This window comes from Pecten maximus, chromosome 14 (assembly GCF_902652985.1).
Source record: "Pecten maximus chromosome 14, xPecMax1.1, whole genome shotgun sequence".
Classification (NCBI taxonomy): Eukaryota; Metazoa; Mollusca; class Bivalvia; order Pectinida; family Pectinidae; genus Pecten; species Pecten maximus.
The window spans coordinates 24,666,136-24,685,366 of record NC_047028.1 but is presented as its reverse complement, the minus strand read 5'-3'; the positions used below and the strand labels follow the sequence as shown (position 1 = coordinate 24,685,366).

General features: G+C 34.1%; 1 protein-coding gene across 1 annotated transcript; it reads right to left on the bottom strand.

Annotated features, from left to right (window-relative positions):
• Positions 1 to 6,316: 6,316 nt before the first annotated feature.
• On the bottom strand, positions 6,317 to 19,164 carry LOC117342890 (patatin-like phospholipase domain-containing protein 4). Its single transcript, XM_033905180.1, has 5 exons — positions 19,077 to 19,164; positions 14,318 to 14,560; positions 13,126 to 13,356; positions 12,156 to 12,221; positions 6,317 to 11,158 (listed from the first exon to the last, which is right to left on the bottom strand). Exons 2-5 carry the CDS (start codon positions 14,486 to 14,488, stop codon positions 10,871 to 10,873), a joined length of 756 nt encoding a protein of 251 aa, XP_033761071.1. The 5' UTR covers positions 14,489 to 14,560; positions 19,077 to 19,164; the 3' UTR covers positions 6,317 to 10,870.
• Between the last annotated feature and the right edge of the window lie 67 nt (positions 19,165 to 19,231).

Sequence of the window (19,231 nt, the reverse complement as noted above, 5' to 3'; positions counted from 1 at the left end):
TATATCTGTGACCTTGACCTTTGAACTGATTAAAATGAAATTGTTAGTGTAGGATCAGCTTCATGTTCTGTGCTACATGTACAATGAATCTGTTTTTGTTTTTGAGCAACAACAACTCAATGATAAATATATATAGTGATTAATTGTGGAGTAAAACATGCTTTGAATTTTTGGCCTTCATTGGCTTAATGACTTGTCAGTAACAACAGTCACATGATACTGGCCTGTCAGTGTCATGTGACAGGAGAGTGCTTTACACAGGTAGTATGTCTAGCTCCTCATCTCTGTCTCATTTCATGGTTTCAAGCACTTGATAACAATGACTTCGTTCACTCTTCATTTTGTATGGCTGTCCTCAGATGTTAAAATCTGTAGTGTTGTTTATATATGGCTGAGTTTGACCTAGCCAGAGTTTCCTGTGACCCCCGACACCATATGAGGGTCAGAGGAAACTTGGACTAAGTTTGACCTTGTAGCTAGATGTGCCTTAACCCTGATGGATGTTTTGATCTGACAGGCTCTTGGTACATATTGATATAATAAATGTGCTTCATGGTAGTTCTGGAAGTCTAAATCTCTCAAGGAATATGAACCGCTAGAGCACTGACAAATTTTGTTAACTTTATTTATTTTACAATTGCGAAACAAGTTACATCATCATACATGAATAACGATTGTTGGCCCTGATGGAAGTGTGCAAGGGGTCTTATTATGAGGGGAAACTGGTCCTGAAACACCCAGAGAAAACCCATGTGGTCGGGCAGGTGAGCCCTAACCTTTTACATCTAATCAAGGAATCGAGCCCCGGCAGCCTAGGTGAAAAGAAAGTGTGTTACCACTGTGAACAGTTTTGACCGACAAATAATAATAAATAAAAACAATATTTAAACTGTTGACATGCTTTATTTTATTTGTCATAAAGACACATCTATAAAATTAAAATTTTTAACAAAGATTGTCATACAGTAAAACATGACTTAACCATTTTGTAATTATGAGTAAATAAAATTTAAACAAAAGATGTCACAATACCATACATTTATCAAGGTGCTGAAGACGAATGAAAATGCAAATCACATAACAATGAAATAAGTACAATCAAAATCCACAAAAACAGGACCAATATTATTATCAAGTACATTTACTCCTGAAGTCAATCATTACCAAAACTATCTTGAATCAAAAATATCTTTAATACTTACCAGGTACACATTAAGACACACAACTTTAATACATGTATTTTCTTTGGTAAAGAATATAAAAAAAAAACAACTCATGGAGTCACTCGATGAAATACATTATGTACTCCTAATATGGCTTGAGTCTCATGTCAATCTAAATTATCATCTTTGGTAACAAAATGGTAACTCATGAAGTCACTCAGTAGAATACTGGTTCTTTGGATAGAAATACAATACATATCCTGCAATAAGCTCAAGGGCCAACACTTATCATAAACATTGACTCAAAATCAGAAGGTGAGGGGGTTATAATTTAACTGAACAGTACAGGTAGGCTTATTACTAGACACCAGCTTATTGCTGGTAAGTTAATTATGTAATTCACTGATGTGTCAACCAATAAAATACTAGTAATATACTCACTGGAAAACCTGTCAACATAACCATCTTGTCTAGATTATATTTGCTTTAGTATTTTATCAGCAGAATAAACTTTGGTACAGAAAAAGTACTAGTTGCTCATGGAATTGCTCAATAAAATACATGTACTAGTAGTTGATATTTGCTCATTAAAACACTAGTAGCTCATGGAGTTGCTCAATAAACTACTAGTAGCTCATGGAGTTGCCCAATAAAATACTAGTAGCTCATGAAGTTGCTCAATAAAATACTAGTAGCTCATGGAGTTGCCCAATAAACTACTAGTAGCTCATGAAGTTGCTCAATAAAATACTAGTAGCTCATGAAGTTGCTCAATAAAATACTAGTAGCTCATGAAGTTGCTCAATAAAATACTAGTAGCTCATGAAGTTGCTCAATAAAATACTAGTAGCTCATGAAGTTGCTCAATAAAATACTAGTAGCTTGTGAAGTTGCCCAATAAACTACTAGTAGCTCATGAAGTTGCCCAATAAACTACTAGTAGCTCATGGAGTTGCTCAATAAACTACTAGTAGTTCATGGAGTTGCCCAATAAAATACTAGTAGCTCATGGAGTTGCTCAATAAAATACTAGTAGCTCATGAAGTAGCTCAATAAAATACTAGTAGCTCATGGAGTTGCTCAATGAAATACTAGTAGCTCATGAAGTTGGTCAATAAAATACTAGTAGCTCATGGAGTTGCCCAATAAAATACTAGTAGCTCATGAAGTTGGTCAATAAAATACTAGTAGCTCATGGAGTTGCCCAATAAAATACTAGTAGCTCATGAAGTTGCTCAATAAAATACTAGTAGCTCATGAAGTTGCTCAATAAAATACTAGTAGCTTGTGAAGTTGCTCAATAAAATACTAGTAGCTCATGGAGTTGCCAAATAAAATACTAGTAGCTCATGGAGTTGCCCAATAAAATACTAGTAGCTCATGAAGTTGCTCAATAAAATACTAGTAGCTCATGAAGTTGCTCAATAAAATACTAGTAGCTCATGAAGTTGCTCAATAAAATACTAGTAGCTCATGGAGTTGCTCAATAAAATACTAGTAGCTCATGGAGTTGCTCAATAAAATACTAGTAGCTCATGAAGTTGCTCAATAAAATACTAGTAGCTTGTGAAGTTGCTCAATAAAATACTAGTAGCTCATGGAGTTGCCCAATAAAATACTAGTAGCTCATGAAGTTGCTCAATAAAATACTAGTAGCTCATGGAGTTGCTCAATAAAATACTAGTAGCTCATGGAGTTGCTCAATAAAATACTAGTAGCTCATGAAGTTGCTCAATAAAATACTAGTAGCTCATGAAGTTGCTCAATAAAATACTAGTAGCTCATGGAGTTGCCCAATAAAATACTAGTAGCTCATGAAGTTGCCCAATAAAATACTAGTAGCTCATGGAGCTGTTCAATAAAGTACTAGTAGCTCATGAAGTTGCTCAATAAAATACTAGTAGCTCATGGAGTTGCCCAATAAAATACTAGTAGCTCATGAAGTTGCTCAATAAAATACTAGTAGCTCATGAAGTTGCTCAATGAAATACTAGTAGCTCATGAAGTTGCTCAATAAAATACTAGTAGCTCATGAAGTTGCTCAATGAAATACTAGTAGCTCATGGAGTTGCCCAATAAAATACTAGTAGCTCATGAAGTTGCTCAATAAAATACTAGTAGCTCATGAAGTTGCTCAATAAAATACTAGTAGCTCATGAAGTTGCTCAATAAAATACTAGTAGCTCATGGAGTTGCCCAATAAAATACTAGTAGCTCATGAAGTTGCCCAATAAAATACTAGTAGCTCATGGAGCTGTTCAATAAAGTACTAGTAGCTCATGAAGTTGCTCAATAAAATACTAGTAGCTCATGGAGTTGCCCAATAAAATACTAGTAGCTCATGAAGTTGCTCAATAAAATACTAGTAGCTCATGAAGTTGCTCAATGAAATACTAGTAGCTCATGAAGTTGCTCAATAAAATACTAGTAGCTCATGAAGTTGCTCAATGAAATACTAGTAGCTCATGGAGTTGCCCAATAAAATACTAGTAGCTTATGGAGCTGTTCAATTAAGTACTAGTAGCTTATGAAGTTGCTCAATAAAATACAAGTAACCCATGGAGTTGCCCAATACAATACAAGTGGCTCACGGACAGCACATGAAAAAAAGAGAAAAAAGATTTTATTGGAATTTAGAAATTGTTATTAACCTGTGATTAGCCTAATCATCCTTTGAACAACTGGGCCCTGGAGGAAAGCAGTACTACTGTGGTCAGGAACCCATATTCTTCATCAAGACAAACTTTAATATGCAAGAGGGATAACTCTACATATGCAACAGGATTATCTTATCAACAATTTCAACAAAAACAGTTGTTCTAACATTGTAGGCCTATACCATAATAAACAACTTAATACTACGATAAACACAAATTAAAAACAATTAATACCTTACAGTAAAACAAATTAAAAACAATTAATACCTTACAGTAAACCATTGATAATGCTCATTAATATTCAGGTTCTCTACCATAAATATTCTTTAGAAAAAATGCACAATTCTCTTACAAAATATCAAAATTTGAGGACAATAATCTAGTAAATCAACATTTGGATGATTCTTTCCATGGAAATTTGTAGATATATAGATTCTTTCCAAGAACATTTGTGGACAATGAACCAGTCACATTAAACCATTTCTGGATATATTTTTAACAGCTAGCATGGGTAAGCTTTGAATCAATTTGTTATCTTTTGAAGTCATGGCATATGAGTTGCATTGAACATTGCATGTATAGAAAATACATGTTCAATACATGATCTCTAAATAGGTAATTGGCACTTGATTTCTTTTCATAAATGGACTGAATTCAGACAAACTAATTACAACATTAGCAAATAATTAATCCATTATCAAGTCAAATCAATCTAAAATACGGCTACAACAAAACACATTAGATTTGTATGTGACAATAAGTCTATACACACATTTCTATGACACCAAACAACAGTACACAAATTTTTATGACACCAAAACAATATACACATATTTTTAGATACCAAACCACTGTACACGCATTTGTATACCAAACAACAGTACACACAATAGTATGACACGAAACAACAGTACACACATTTGTATGACATGAAACAACAGTACACTCATTTGTATGACACCAAACAACAGTACACACAATAGTATGACACGAAACAACAGTACTCACAATTGTATGACACCAAACAACAGTACACACAATTGTATGACAACAAACAACAGTACACTCATTTGTAGGACACCAAACAACAGTACACACAATTGTAGGACACCAAACAACAGTACACACATTTGTATGACACGAAACAACAGTACACTCATTTGTATGACACCAAACAGTACACTCATTTGTATGACACCAAACAACAGTACACACAATTGTATGACACCAAACAACAGTACACACAATTGTATGACAACAAACAACAGTACACTCATTTGTAGGACACCAAACAACAGTACACACAATTGTATGACACCAAACAACAGTACACATATTTATATGACACCAAACATCAGACATCAGTATACATATTTGTATGACACCAAAACACTACAAAAATACAAACTGAAATCACATAATACTGTTAACTAAAAAATGTTTGCTTCATGAAATATTAACCTTTTATTGTCAGAATTCCAAAACAAAGTCTCTAGGTGGTCACTGTAATTCACAGTTAGAAGTACCTTATTGCATTCAATGGAAATGGACGATATCAAAATGTGCAAAGATTTTCCAGTAAACAATACAAAAATAATTATCACAATCACTTTTGAATATTGACTTTAACTTTATCGAAAAATATATACTATAAATATACAGATTATTTAATAAGTAATGGAAGAAATAGAGAGAATATTCATATCAATCCGATAGCACCTGAACATTTATAAATGTAATTTGAACAAAAGGATTTTACATCATTGGTCACATGTCAAAGCCAAATACTCAGGTATCAAAACTGCCTGGACATGGTATGATAGATTTTCAATCATTCTTTGACAAAAGAAGAACTGTCAAGTGTCTGCCTCGTAACAAACGTTGTGCTATAAGGGGATTATCTTTTTACATTGCAAAATTTCAAGCTATACTGTAAGAACTCTTTTGGATGACTTTTAAAACCATTTTAAGCATTCTATGACGAGTCTGGACAAGCTATTTGTGAGAACATCCCAGGCCAAAACAAAATTAAGACTGCCTACTGTAAACGTTGTTATTTCCGCTGGGGTTAATTTCGCGATTTTGATATGTAAACTATACGTGTTTGGGTAATTTTCGTGATCGATCCACCTTCGTTTGTAGTTCGAGATTATGCAAATTAATATCAAATAAATATGTGTGGGAGAAATTTTCGCGATCAAAAGGACTCTGTGTAATTAGCGTAAATTTCCCCCTTGCGTAAGTTTCCACGTTTACAGTATATACAGTGCATCAGGGAATCCAAAACTGAAGAATCAGATTCAATACATAGTATTGGATAAACTCATTAATTCTGCTGGGCTTGGATTGCAAACTTTGCTTTGTTAGGCTGATATCCTATCAATTTTATAATGAGTGCAAATATTTCGTACTGTTCAGCTCATACAATGCAAAACAGCTGTGAAAAATCAGGGTAGTACAAATGTTTGTAAATTGATCTGCCACAAATTAAAAATGATTTGTTTGTTTATATGGTAGTAAGAAGGTACTTTTATACCATTTTTAGACTCAAAAGGTATGATATTTTTTGCAAAATTCAGACATTTTAACTGATTACGGTACATAGAAATATCACTAAATAAAGTCAAGAACAGGTAGAGGAAGTGGAAGAAAAGACAAATATTTTTTATGACATGAAATATTTTGTACTTTGTAACAATACATGTATATCAATCTATTCCTGAACATAACTTTAAATATTCACATACATCATGTATACTGTTCTTTTTAATGGAAGAAATAGGAAGTTCAATACATTATTACTTATTTATATGATTGGGACAAGGGAGGTTACTCTATCACAAATGGTATCAAATCAGGTACATAAAAATATAATAAATTGCCCTGTAGCTCCAGACAAAATGGGACAATGGCTAGCCTATGAAATGAGTTTACAGAGAACACATAAGGGATATATTCAACACTGTCATTTTAAATCCTTGGTAATATTTTCCTATCAAGTTTGTGAATGGCTCTGTCAAAGATGAAAAAGCATCAAGTTTATGAATACCTATATGACATACATGTAGCATTGAAAAAATATTTATTATTTCTTTTTTCACAAAAATGTCTTCCTCTTGGAATTTAATCTGCAAATACTCAATTTTAAACAGGGTACCTAGTATATAATTGAAACACTGCCATAGCCAGTCCCAAGCCCTGTGTTGAGAAAGAATTAGGCCTAACAGTGCATGTGCAGGCCTAAGATCCGAGCACAGATTACCAATGTACTATAGGTAATTTGGATTTCGGGGTAAACTACCTAAATCAATACTTAAACTCATACCCAAACCCAGTAGAGCCCAGTATTATATACCCCGGTATGTGTAACAGAGCACATGATGAATTAAATCTAAATCATTGCTGCCGCTAGGGATCAAACCCGGGACCTCTGGTTTACTAGTCTTACGCTCAATCGATCGAGCTAAAGAGAAGATCTCTCTAGCGGAGCGGCATATCGCGGCTAGTATTCACCAAGGTTACGTATGTATTGCTTGGTTCTATGCACAATAAAACATTACATTATCAAATTTAAGCTATTAAGGTCAGCTAAAAATAAATTCAAGTTCATGTGATCTTAAGGATTATGTGACAGGATAATGCTTGAATTTGTAAAATTAGATAAATTCAAATAACAGATTCTGAGGCAATAAGTTGAGACAAAGCACATTGAATATATACACATAGATCACTTTTCTATTCTGTTTATATGAAGATTGTTTTTATAGATATATTTTATTGTACATATTATCAAATCATATTGATATGTGACTGTATAAGCAGCACAGATGAAATAGTGAACATTAAATTTAAAAGTACATATACACTTTTTAGCACAGGGACTGGTCTGTATAAGTGTATTACAATATCTATAATAATTTTATAAGAACATGGGATTTGTGCCATGTCCCTGTGTCTGTAGTAATAACGCATGTGATTACTGCTTTTCACAAATACTTATACCCAGTACAAGTATTATCCAGATTAACCTGAATAGCATTGATATGTCACCACAGTAAACATGACATGTAAATATTATATATACGTCTTAGCACAGGGGTTTGGTACAAATTTCTAACCCCAATCATAGAACATATACGTCTTAGCACAGGGGTTTGGTACAAATTTCTAACCCCAATCATAGAACATATAAGTCTTAGCACAGGGATTTGGTACAAATTTCTAACCCCAATCATAGAACATATAAGTCTTAGCACAAGGGCTTGGTAAAAACCTTTCTAACCCCAATCATAGAACATATAAGTCTTAGCACAGGGGCTTGGTAAAAACCTTTCTAAGCCCAATCATAGAACATATAAGTCTTAGCACAGGGGCTTGGTAAAAACCTTTCTAACCCCAATCATAGAACATATACGTCTTAGCACAGAGGTTTGGTACAAATTTCTAACCCCAATCATAGAACATATACGTCTTAGCACAGAGGTTTGGTACAAATTTCTAACCCCAATCATAGAACATATAAGTCTTAGCACAGGGGCTTGGTAAAAACCTTTCTAACCCCAATCATAGAACATATAAGTCTTAGCACAGGGGCTTGGTAAAAACCTTTCTAAGCGCAATCATAGAACATATAAGTCTTAGCACAGGGGTTTGGTACAAATTTCTAACCCCAATCATAGAACATGTAAGTCTTAGCACAGGGGTTTGGTACAAATGTCTAAGCCCAATCATAGAACATATAAGTCTTAGCACAGGGGCTTGGTATAAACCTTTCTAACCCCAATCATAGTAGATATAAGTCTTAGCACAGGGGCTTGGTAAAAACCTTTCTAACCCCAAGCATAGTACATATAAGTCTTAGCACAGGAGCTTGGTAAAAACCTTTCTAACCCCAATATCTGTAAAAACGTATTATAAATACTTATTAGTAAGAAGTGATGCTGTTCACAAATATGGCCGTGTTTATGTAAAATACACATCTATTTATCAAGATTTAGAAAATATAATACTTTATAAAAATATATCACATCCATTTTAATCAAATTTCATATATATACCAATACTATTCAAAGTAAATTTCAAGGGCACATTTTTGTTATGAAAATAAACACTTGTCTATGAAGATTGTGGTTTTCTTTGGTAACACTGTATCTATTCAAACTTAATCATTAAATAGTATTGTGTCAACTTATTGAACATAAGTAATACAATTTTATCGATACGGTATATTTTTTGTAGAATAAGTCTGGTGTGTATAAGATTTTACTTCAACAGAATAATATAAAAATAATAAACAATTTTTCTGTTAACTCCTTGGTACCAACCCTTAAGACCCTTGGCATCATTGAAGAGTCCTTGGAATTAGCTGAATAATGATACAATTTTAATGAATATTACTTTGGCTCTAGCGTATGTAACTCTAAATTTGTATTGAATGCCAAATATCTTGTTTTTTCTACAATCCTTTTAAAAGTTATATAAATGTTTGGTCAAAAATATAAGTTGTAACATTGTTTATTCTCAATTAAGGAAAATATTTATAAGGTATTTGAAAAGTATGTATGTTTTCAAAAAGGTGAGTAAACAGTCATCAATGTTCCATTAATATACACAATTAAAACATAATTAACATGTAATTAACATACCATTAACATACAGTAATCATTAACAAATCATAAACATACAGTAATCATTAACATACCAAAGGGACATCACGGTTAAACTTTTTTTTTGTTTGTACTGTTATTTTTTAACTATTCCATACATTAATCAAGAGTATCATCTTAAGAACAGTGATAATTGGATTTCACTGAAATTTTTATAAAAAGCTGTGAGTTAAAAGAGAAATTTCACGCTGTTGCTCAACAGTCTGGACATAGATGAATTTTTGGTGTCATATATATGATAACACTACAGCACAACAAACAACACTTCTTTAAACAATAATGGTGCTCCCTCGTCTACGATTGAAAAGGGTTACAGTATCAGTGACAAATTAATAGATGGCCAAATAGGCATAAGAAACCCTAGAATTTTGCTAGGGAAGCAACATTGAAAATGGGACCCTTATCAAGCAAGCAGATGCACATATCCTGCTGAATTGCCAATACGAGCGTATTGACAGACGAGGACAACGTATACGTATGTTTTGCTCTACCTGTTGTTTACGTATATACTTTGGTACAATTATGGTGATAAATATAACTTTTTCATAATTCTGAATTGATTTCAAGTTATCAAGTAAAATCTGCCACAACTATAACCAAATCTGATGTCGAAAAAGAGGTGTTTACGCACTGTGACTACACACATCATGTGGTCCCGCCTCGTTTACAAACAGCTGACATTATCAGTGCCACATGTATATTCAAGAGAGATTTCCTGACTAAATCATGTGATTGAGCTGGATACTTAAAATCGATGTGAATATTGTGTTAACATAGAAACAAAACAGAAAGTGTACAAAACATGTACAATCATTAAAAAAAAGTTTTTTACCGTGATGTCCCTTTAACATATCATTTAATTAAAAAGGCTAATATCATAGCAATACTCCAAAAACATATCAAACATAAACATCAAATATGAAGGAAGACAAAGCACTAAAACGTATTTGGACTGTGGCTATTTTTCAAAACAGATTTTTCAACATTTCTTAATTTTGCACTATACTTATTATCATCAATTTAAACAAACTAGTTTCTAATGTTCATTGGGGTCTGTATGCAATTGAGCACACATAATTATACTTAAAATAATGGACATAAAATTATGATCTCATGCCTTCTAAATCAGATTTAACATGTTCAATTTGTGATGACATGTTTCAAACAGTTGTCAAAAATGAGCTTTCGTATGTTGTAAATAACTGATTCCATACTTGTAATATGCCATGGGGGTCAACACATAAACTTAAGTAGGGATGGACAATGATTTGTGGACTGGGCTTATTACCAGGCATGGGCTTATTGGCAGAAAAATACAGATAAAAATTACAATGTCATTTAGTCATAGATGATAGAATCACAGTGTGGTTTAGAGATCTCTTGGTTAAGACACATATAGTCCCTCCGTTCGAAGGAACCTTTCAGCATCTTTCATACCCTGATTGAGATAAATTTTCAAGTTTTTCTGTGAGGGTGGAAACAAGGCATGGATACCTCTCACCATATTCCTCTTATTCATCTGGAAATGCTGTTCTGCAAAGTTGAAGTACCAGCCCTTGCCCGGCTTGTCACGTGGACAGATGTCTTGGGGTCCACAGAAGGGCGACACTGTCAGCGTCCGACCATCCTCAAATATCACTAGGTTGTTTGTCATACCTCCATCCATGTATTTCTTAAAACAAAACAAAAATACAACAATTTGTTTTAAACATATTCTGTGCATGATGACGGAATAAAACTACAAATGGATTCAAAACTCCTCAACTTGGCCAGCCCAATTTTCCTTTGGTCCCAACAACCAATGTTAAGATACAGTAAAACTTATTCAGTTCTTGAACACAGGCGCTTGCATAGAAAATATGACTTTCAATTTTTTTTTGATATGACAGTTGTATGTGTAATCTGTTAAGCTTAACAGATTACACATACCACTGTCAAAAAAAAAATGAAAATAACATTTTCTATGCAAGCGCCTGTGTTCTTGGCAGTGAAAGTTCTATATAAGATATACTAAGTTCCTCAAATACTCAGGACATATCTCCAGGTTTTTTCTTGATCATACTGACTTCGAGATAACAATGTTTGACAGGTTTTGACATACAGATTTTGGCGTGAACTCTGGCTAGGCCTTGACAAGTTGCTTTGCTGTGAAACATTATGAATTATCGACAAATTATTGTATTTTAACTAATACGCATTGTGCGATATTACAGTATTGATATTAATACATTGTATCCCTGTCTAAAAACTTTCAGAAGAAAATGCATTCATAGCGTCATGAACAGTGTTACATCAGCATCATTTGGACACTCTGTCTGCATTGCTCAACTCAGGGTATCCATCTGGCCCTTCATTTTAAGCAAGTTCAGAGGTAAAATCAGAGGTAAAATCACTATTTCTCAGAAATCTGACATATCACTTTAACCTCAAGAGTCAGATTCCATTTTGGGGAATCAAAAACATGCTCTCAAGGGATGCCCTGTTAACTAGAATTCATACTAACGAAGAAGCAAACATTAATATGATATCATGTTATTCCATAAATGTTATTTTGAATAATGACATCAAAATTAAAACACCACAAATGTAAGAGATGTTTAGATCTCTAAATATCTGAGGTTTTAAATATAAGAATGAGTCTGAAAAGTTGTCAGGGAGAACTGTCTCACCTTGCCTGATATAACCGGACTTCGTAAAGCAGCATAAAAAGGAATATGACAACTGGCCATCAGGTGCTACACAACAGGAGACAAAAAACAATTATTACAGGTAGTATCGGCAGTTTATACCATGGCATAATTTCAACTGAACTGAAATAATGTGTGTGTAAAAACGGTTAGCTGTACACGAAATTCATTCAATTGCCCTGATTATGGTAACAGGTTATGATGATGGCTACCCTATATACAGCCAAAACATGTCAACAACTCTCCAATTTATCGGATAATTGAATCTCTGTGTTGGGCTCACTGTTTTTACACACACATTACCTGGAATTTTTATGAGACCTCATGTATACATAGATATCTACGACAAATTCGTCAAGATTACAACCACTCTCCACCTTCTGGGACGTTGTGTCTGAATTTCTACAACTCTCTACCTTGTGTCTCCAGCCCTCTGTATTGAACTGAAATAAGTTCACCATCTAGTTCGATTATAAATTAAAGTATCTGTTGGCCTCCCTGGGCTTATTGTAAGAAAACATTGTAGGCTTGATTATCCTGTACAAACTTAATCTATTAAAGACACTTCATTTCACTTTCAGCAAATTTTATTGACATTTGATGTTATTTGTCAAAAGGATTAAATAACAGGCCAAGCCTATATAAATTTTCTCCTATGGTGGCAATTGGAATGTGTAAATATAAATTAATATATAAATTTACTATGAAATGAAAAAATTACACGTGTAACTAACATTTAAGGGAGATAACTCAAACATAAACATTCACACATCATTCATACATTTTGCTTATATACATGTATACATAATACTTGATAATATTTGATATAAACTTTATCTTTAAGAATATTTCATTGACAGGCATTGACCAAAAGTCCATGTGCAAAGACACTTTGAAAGTAGTCCTTTAGAACATGATCAGGTTACCTGTGCAGGGCCATTCATTATTATACCTGTATAAGGTCTTCATTTGAAGAAAACTGGCAGGCAACTTCATTCTTTTTTGTCTGGGCATTTGTTACAGAAACATAGAGAGTATTAGTACAAAGTTCATGGGCATTTGGGGGAAGATGCTCCTCTAGAAATCCACGCAGTGGTACCAGTAGATTAAACCCAGGTGTCATGGCTCCCAAAGGTTTTTTACGAATGTCATCAGCCAGTTTTAGAGTGAAGTCAATGCAGGCCTAGAAAGACATTTCATACATTTAAAAAAAAAGTTTAAGGTCATAAAGTCAAAATCAAATCTACATTTAAGTTCAAAATTCTATTGCTACTACAGAAACAAATTGCTTTTTCAAAGGATGTGTGAAATTTCATTTAAGATGTGTGAATGCAGTATGCTATTCCCAAGATATTAAAGAGGGATACTGCTAAGTAACATTGAATTAAAATGTTTAACAGGGAACTATATTATCCAATTCAGACAATAAGATTTACTAGGATATCTGTACTCTTCATCACACTTGTCAACAGTTCCTATTCAGGCTGAAACTAACAAATTTGGACCCTAAATAAAACCCTAAATAAAACCCTAAATAATCAGTAAAACATTTTCATTGTCCATAGTTTTAAAAACTTAACTACATGTAGTTCAATAGAAAAACAAAAGGCTTAACATTCATCAGACCCTTCTACTATTGTAGTATACATACTCAGTAGCAAGCACAGTGGTACTGTTGGCCATGGTGGCCATCTTGGATTTCTGACCAACCCAAATAAATAACAAATCAAGTTACAAAATGGCCATCTATGATGGCTGCCATGCCAAAGTTTTCACTGAGCAGAAAAATAACAACACTTAGTTAAAATTGGCTCCCCTTCCTTAACATCCCTACCAATTTTCAGCTCAATGGCACCAGTGGAACTGGAGAAGAAGCATAAAATGTGTTTTTCAAGATGGCTCCATGACAGCCACCTTTGATTTCAGACCTACCAGGAACAAAAATAACAGCAGTGTCTTTGTCAGATAATTTAGCTTCAAATATGAACCGGTAGCTTGTGGTATAAGTTTGTCAAAGGAAGTCTATAAATGCACTTTTACAAACGCTTGAAAATTTGAACACTGGCAATTGCCCCTATGGAAATTAAAAACAAAACAAAACAGACAAGCATGTTTCACTTTTACAGAATTACTTAGAAAATGACCTCTATCTTGGTTGGATCTGCCACTAACACACAGCTGATTAACGAGCCTGCTGATGCTCCACAAACTCGCTTGAGGCTCTTGAGGAGGGAGGGGGCATGGTCTCGTAGACAGACTGCCACACCCAAATGGTAGATCCCCAGGAAGCCACACCCACAAAGTGATAAGTTCATTTTGAGCAATATGCAGAGCAATATGCATCACCCTCTTCACTCAAATGCTGTCTTCCATTCCTCAAATAGCACCTAAGAAAACAGATATTTTATGTATAGTACATGCAACAATATATAACTGCAGCCAAAATTTGTTTGTACTTTTTCTAAATTAATTGTCTGTTTTTAGTTAATTAGGTATTGTTTGTCCTTACAAGGAAGTTCAATTGGAGAAAAAATCTCGTAAGATGTGAAACCTGTGTGTATCTTCATGAAGGGATAGCCATTGTCTAGAGTTTGGATGTCCCACAATTGTTTCCTGATAATTCTGATATTCAACTGTATGATTACGTACTCCTGTCATCGATACACATTCTGTAACATTGTAACTTATAATACATGTGACTGTCGGTATGTTAATTGTTTGTTTATAGCTAAAATATAGGTGCCTAACACACAACAGCCAGGGTTTAAATACATGAGGATATTGTCATGGAGACATCAATTGTAAGTAAAGAATAACAGAAAAAACATTACAGGCAGGAAAGAAAGAATTATGGATTTGAGATCCCCAGTGTTGCATTGGAGGCAGAAGCTACTCAGCTAGCTATAGTTTGATCTCTTCAATGTTCCAAATAAATATGCAGTGTTTATTTGTTTATTTTTGCTGGATTTATCGCCTCATGAACAGCCAAGGGTCATTTAGGGGTGATATATCATTGTAGTAGTTGGTGACTACCTCACTGCACAACATACAGCAGGATGCCCTATATATATTCAGTTAGCCCGAGTTTTCTCTGGCCCTGTTACCATGTCTGGTGTAGGGCCAGAGCGCACTACTATATGAAAACGTGGAATTATCCGACACCGTTTGGTGTCGCTAAGAATTTGGTGGATATACAATAAAATCGGGTGTGACATAACACCTACCTTACATATATGGATAAATGAGATATCTATTTACCCTGGAACACCCATTTAGTCCAATCTAGGTGGTTTATTCCGCCCGTATAGACCCTCGCTTTACGCTAGTCAAAATTTCGTACTGCTGACCCGCCATTTTGTAAGTGACAGTACGACTAACCACCCGAATCGGAACGCAATGTTATATAGGGAGCCTGTTCAAGAGGTACAAACCCAGGAGAATGACTGCAGACCAGTACGAACACCAACGCACTATCATCAATGAAAGACTACGGCTACTATTCCATGATGATCCAGACGTGACATTTTGGAGGCTAAGAGGGTTACAACATTTAGACACCAACGCATTTCCCGACGGAGTTCACTTGTCAACAACATTACAAGAGCGATATGTACGCCAGATAAGACTCGCACTGTTCTGCAAACAACGACAGTAGGAGCAACATAAATCAAAACGGCCCTTTTTAGGGCCAACCATATTTCACAAAAAGTGTCATGAAACACTCGAGAATACGCATTACAGAAAAAAGACGACTAAAACATCTATTAGCAAATAAATAAAAGGAACACGAATTAGAGTCGAAATTACTTGAATCAATTCAAATTGAAGCAATGAAAATAATAACTGGGTTAAGAAGTGGAACATCTCATCATAAACTTTACAATGAAACTAATTTAGAACCACTTATTGAAAGACGTCGCAAACATAAACTTATCCTAATGTATAAAATATTGAACAAAATGACTCCTGAATATTTATTTGATATTGTTAGACCCTATATTAATAATAATGCTCCACATCATAACCTTAGAAATCATAGATTCTTTAATATTCCTCGATGCAGAACAAACTTGTATGATAACAGCTACTTCATTGATGTCATGAAAATTTGGAACTCCCTTGAAACAGACTTAACTAGTGCTCCTTCACTGAATATTTTTAAATCTAAATTGAATAGAAATAGGCCTTTAAACACTGATACTACTCACTTATTTAAACTTTGCTCACCTAGAAAATTAAATATCACTCTTTGCCAATTAAGAAACTCTGCTAGCAACTTAAATTATCACAGATTAATAGATCATCTAATTCCAAATTCAGCCTGTTCCTGTGGTTATTACTCTGAGGATCTAGACCATTACTTCTTCTATTGTCCAAATTACAACCATATAAGGCACTTTATACATGACATATTTATACAAGTTGGTTTTATAGATATTAACTTACTAACATGTGGTAACTATGAACTTTCACTTGATCTTAACAAATTTGTTTTAAATAATGTAGAAAGATTTATAACTAATTCGAGAAGGTTTTAATTCTCATTGAATCAATTAATTATATAATATTTCATTAATATGTATGTATATTATTATCATTGTTCAATAAAATACTCATCTTTCTCAATGTCAGGTAGGTGAAGCGCTTTTGCTCTACAAAATTTTGTATAATTATCTATTTTTTATATATATATATATAATGTTTACGTATATAAATAAAAATATTTCCTGAACTTTTGATACTTTTCAACTAGAAATTATTCCATTAAACTATGAAAAACTACTTAAACTATTACAATGATGTGTGTATGAGTGTATGAGTGTATGTTCAAATGTTATAAATAACCCTAATTATATAGCTCTATTGTTCAAGTTGTCTAGAAAAATGCTATCAATATTATATTATCAAAATGTCATTTACATATGTATATGGGAGAAGACTGATATAGGCTAAGCCTGTTGTCAAATCCCTTTGTATTATAAGATCTTGTACAATAAAATTTGTTGAAATTGAAAACACGAATTATCCTGTTACATTGAATACAATAAAAATACTTTCATTGATTACTGTCTTTGTTGCGACAATTACGTCCATGACCCGTACATTTAGATCAACACAGCATGGGGCTGTATTGAATAGTCGCGTGTTACGGGTCATTAATTACTACATAAGACGTGGCCGGTATTACCTGGAGAAACAAAACTGTACAATTGACAGGCCATCACGGGGGGTTGACACCTAACTACCACACATAATTGAGGCAGTAATTGATAGTGAAGTGGCTTCACTAAACCATCCATACACTCATTCCTCTCAGGACGCTCACATCGTAACTTTGGCGGTACATTAGCATAATATGCACACGTCCCATCTAAGTTAAATTTGGCATATTAATCGGTTAGATGTTTTTCTGTATGATACAGCAAAAAAAAAAATTAAAAATATCACTTAACGAATTGCGGGGCAGATTAATCGATTAGATGTCCATCTTTATTATACAGCAAACATAATTTTAAAACATCAGATAATGAATTGCGGGGCGTGAACAAAAACGCTCAAATTTTATTAACATGACAATATATCACCTGTCGACCTGTTTGTGATTGTACATTACAAGTTTTCAGACTGAGATTAACAAATTATATGTATTAATAACAGTTTACCATTATATTTGGTTATATATTATGTAGTTATATAAGTTATATTGTTCAATTCTATATTAATACATCTAACTCAAGTAGCTTAAACAATGCATTAATTTATCATATGTGCGTAAAATACATGTAAAAGGAGCAGCACAAACCGGCCCGCACATTTAAGAAAAAAAAGGTTTCAGCAGTTTAATTAACAGTGATCCATGCCTGCGGCAAGAATATATATATAACTAACACGTCAAGGTACCCGAGGTTGGCACGGCGCCACAGGACACAGGTGGTACATGTGTATAACCATAGGTAAATGGGGCGTGCGAACAAATCGATCAGCACCGTAACTTTGTCGTAAAAAATGCATCATATGTACACTTCCAATCGAAGTCAAATTTGGCATGGATATGGGTTAGATGTTCATCTGTATGAAACAGAAAAAAAAAATTAAAAATATCACTTAACGAATTGCGGGGCGTGTAAAATCACTCACAGGACACTCATTCCTCACAGGACACTCGCGTGTGTAGTGCACCGTAACTTCGCCGATAGATTTGCATATATTTGCATTATATGCCCTTGTCCAATCATAGTCAAATTTTGCGTGCTAATATGTTCTATGTTCATCTGTATGCTAGAGAAAAAATAATTTTAAAATGTCTATTAATGAATCGCGGGGCGTGAAAAAACTCTCACAGGACACTCATTCCTCACAGGACGCTCACATGTGTAATGCATCGTAACTTTGCCGGTACATTAGCATAATATGCACTCGTTCAATCAAAGTCAAATTTGGCAAATTAATCGGTTAGATGTTCATCTGTATGATACAGAAAAAAATATTCGAAAATGTCACTTAACGAATTGCGGGGCGTGAAAAAACCTCACAGGACACTCGCATGTGCGCTGCACCGTAACTTTGTCGTGAAAAATGCATAATATGCACACGTCCAATCCAAGTGCAATTTGGCATGGTAATGGGTTCGACGTTCATCTGTATGATACAGAAAAAATTATTTAAAAATATTACTTAACGAATTGCGGGGCGTGAAAAAACTCTCACAGGACACTCATTCCCCACAGGTCACTCATTAGGTGGACCGGTTTAGAGAGCAAGCAATCCACATGTTGTTCATGCAACATTTTTCACCAATACATGGCAATTATGAAATAAAAATGTGTCAATAGTCGGACTGAATTTGATTCTATACTGTATTCATGTTGTTACCAGAAAATCACTTGTAGTTTCGTTACCTACCATTTCCAACCAGTCAAAGTTTACTTTCCTTCCTTGTTTGTGACCATAACAAACGAGCCCGGAGCCCCGTTCGATTTGCACTCTTCTAAGAAGAGAAGCTTTCTAAGAAGATCGTATTCCGTTATATGTAAATCGAGTAAACCGGGAGAATAAAA

Excerpts from the sequence above, each read along its gene's own strand:
- LOC117342890 (XM_033905180.1), bottom strand. The coding sequence starts at position 14,488 with ATGAACTTATCACTTTGTGGGTGTGGCTTCCTGGGGATCTACCATTTG. Across the intron at positions 12,222-13,125 it reads CAAATGAAGACCTTATACAG|CACCTGATGGCCAGTTGTCA; the intron begins GTATAATAATGA and ends CCTGTTGTGTAG. Across the intron at positions 11,159-12,155 it reads GTCCGGTTATATCAGGCAAG|AAATACATGGATGGAGGTAT; the intron begins GTGAGACAGTTC and ends TTTTGTTTTAAG.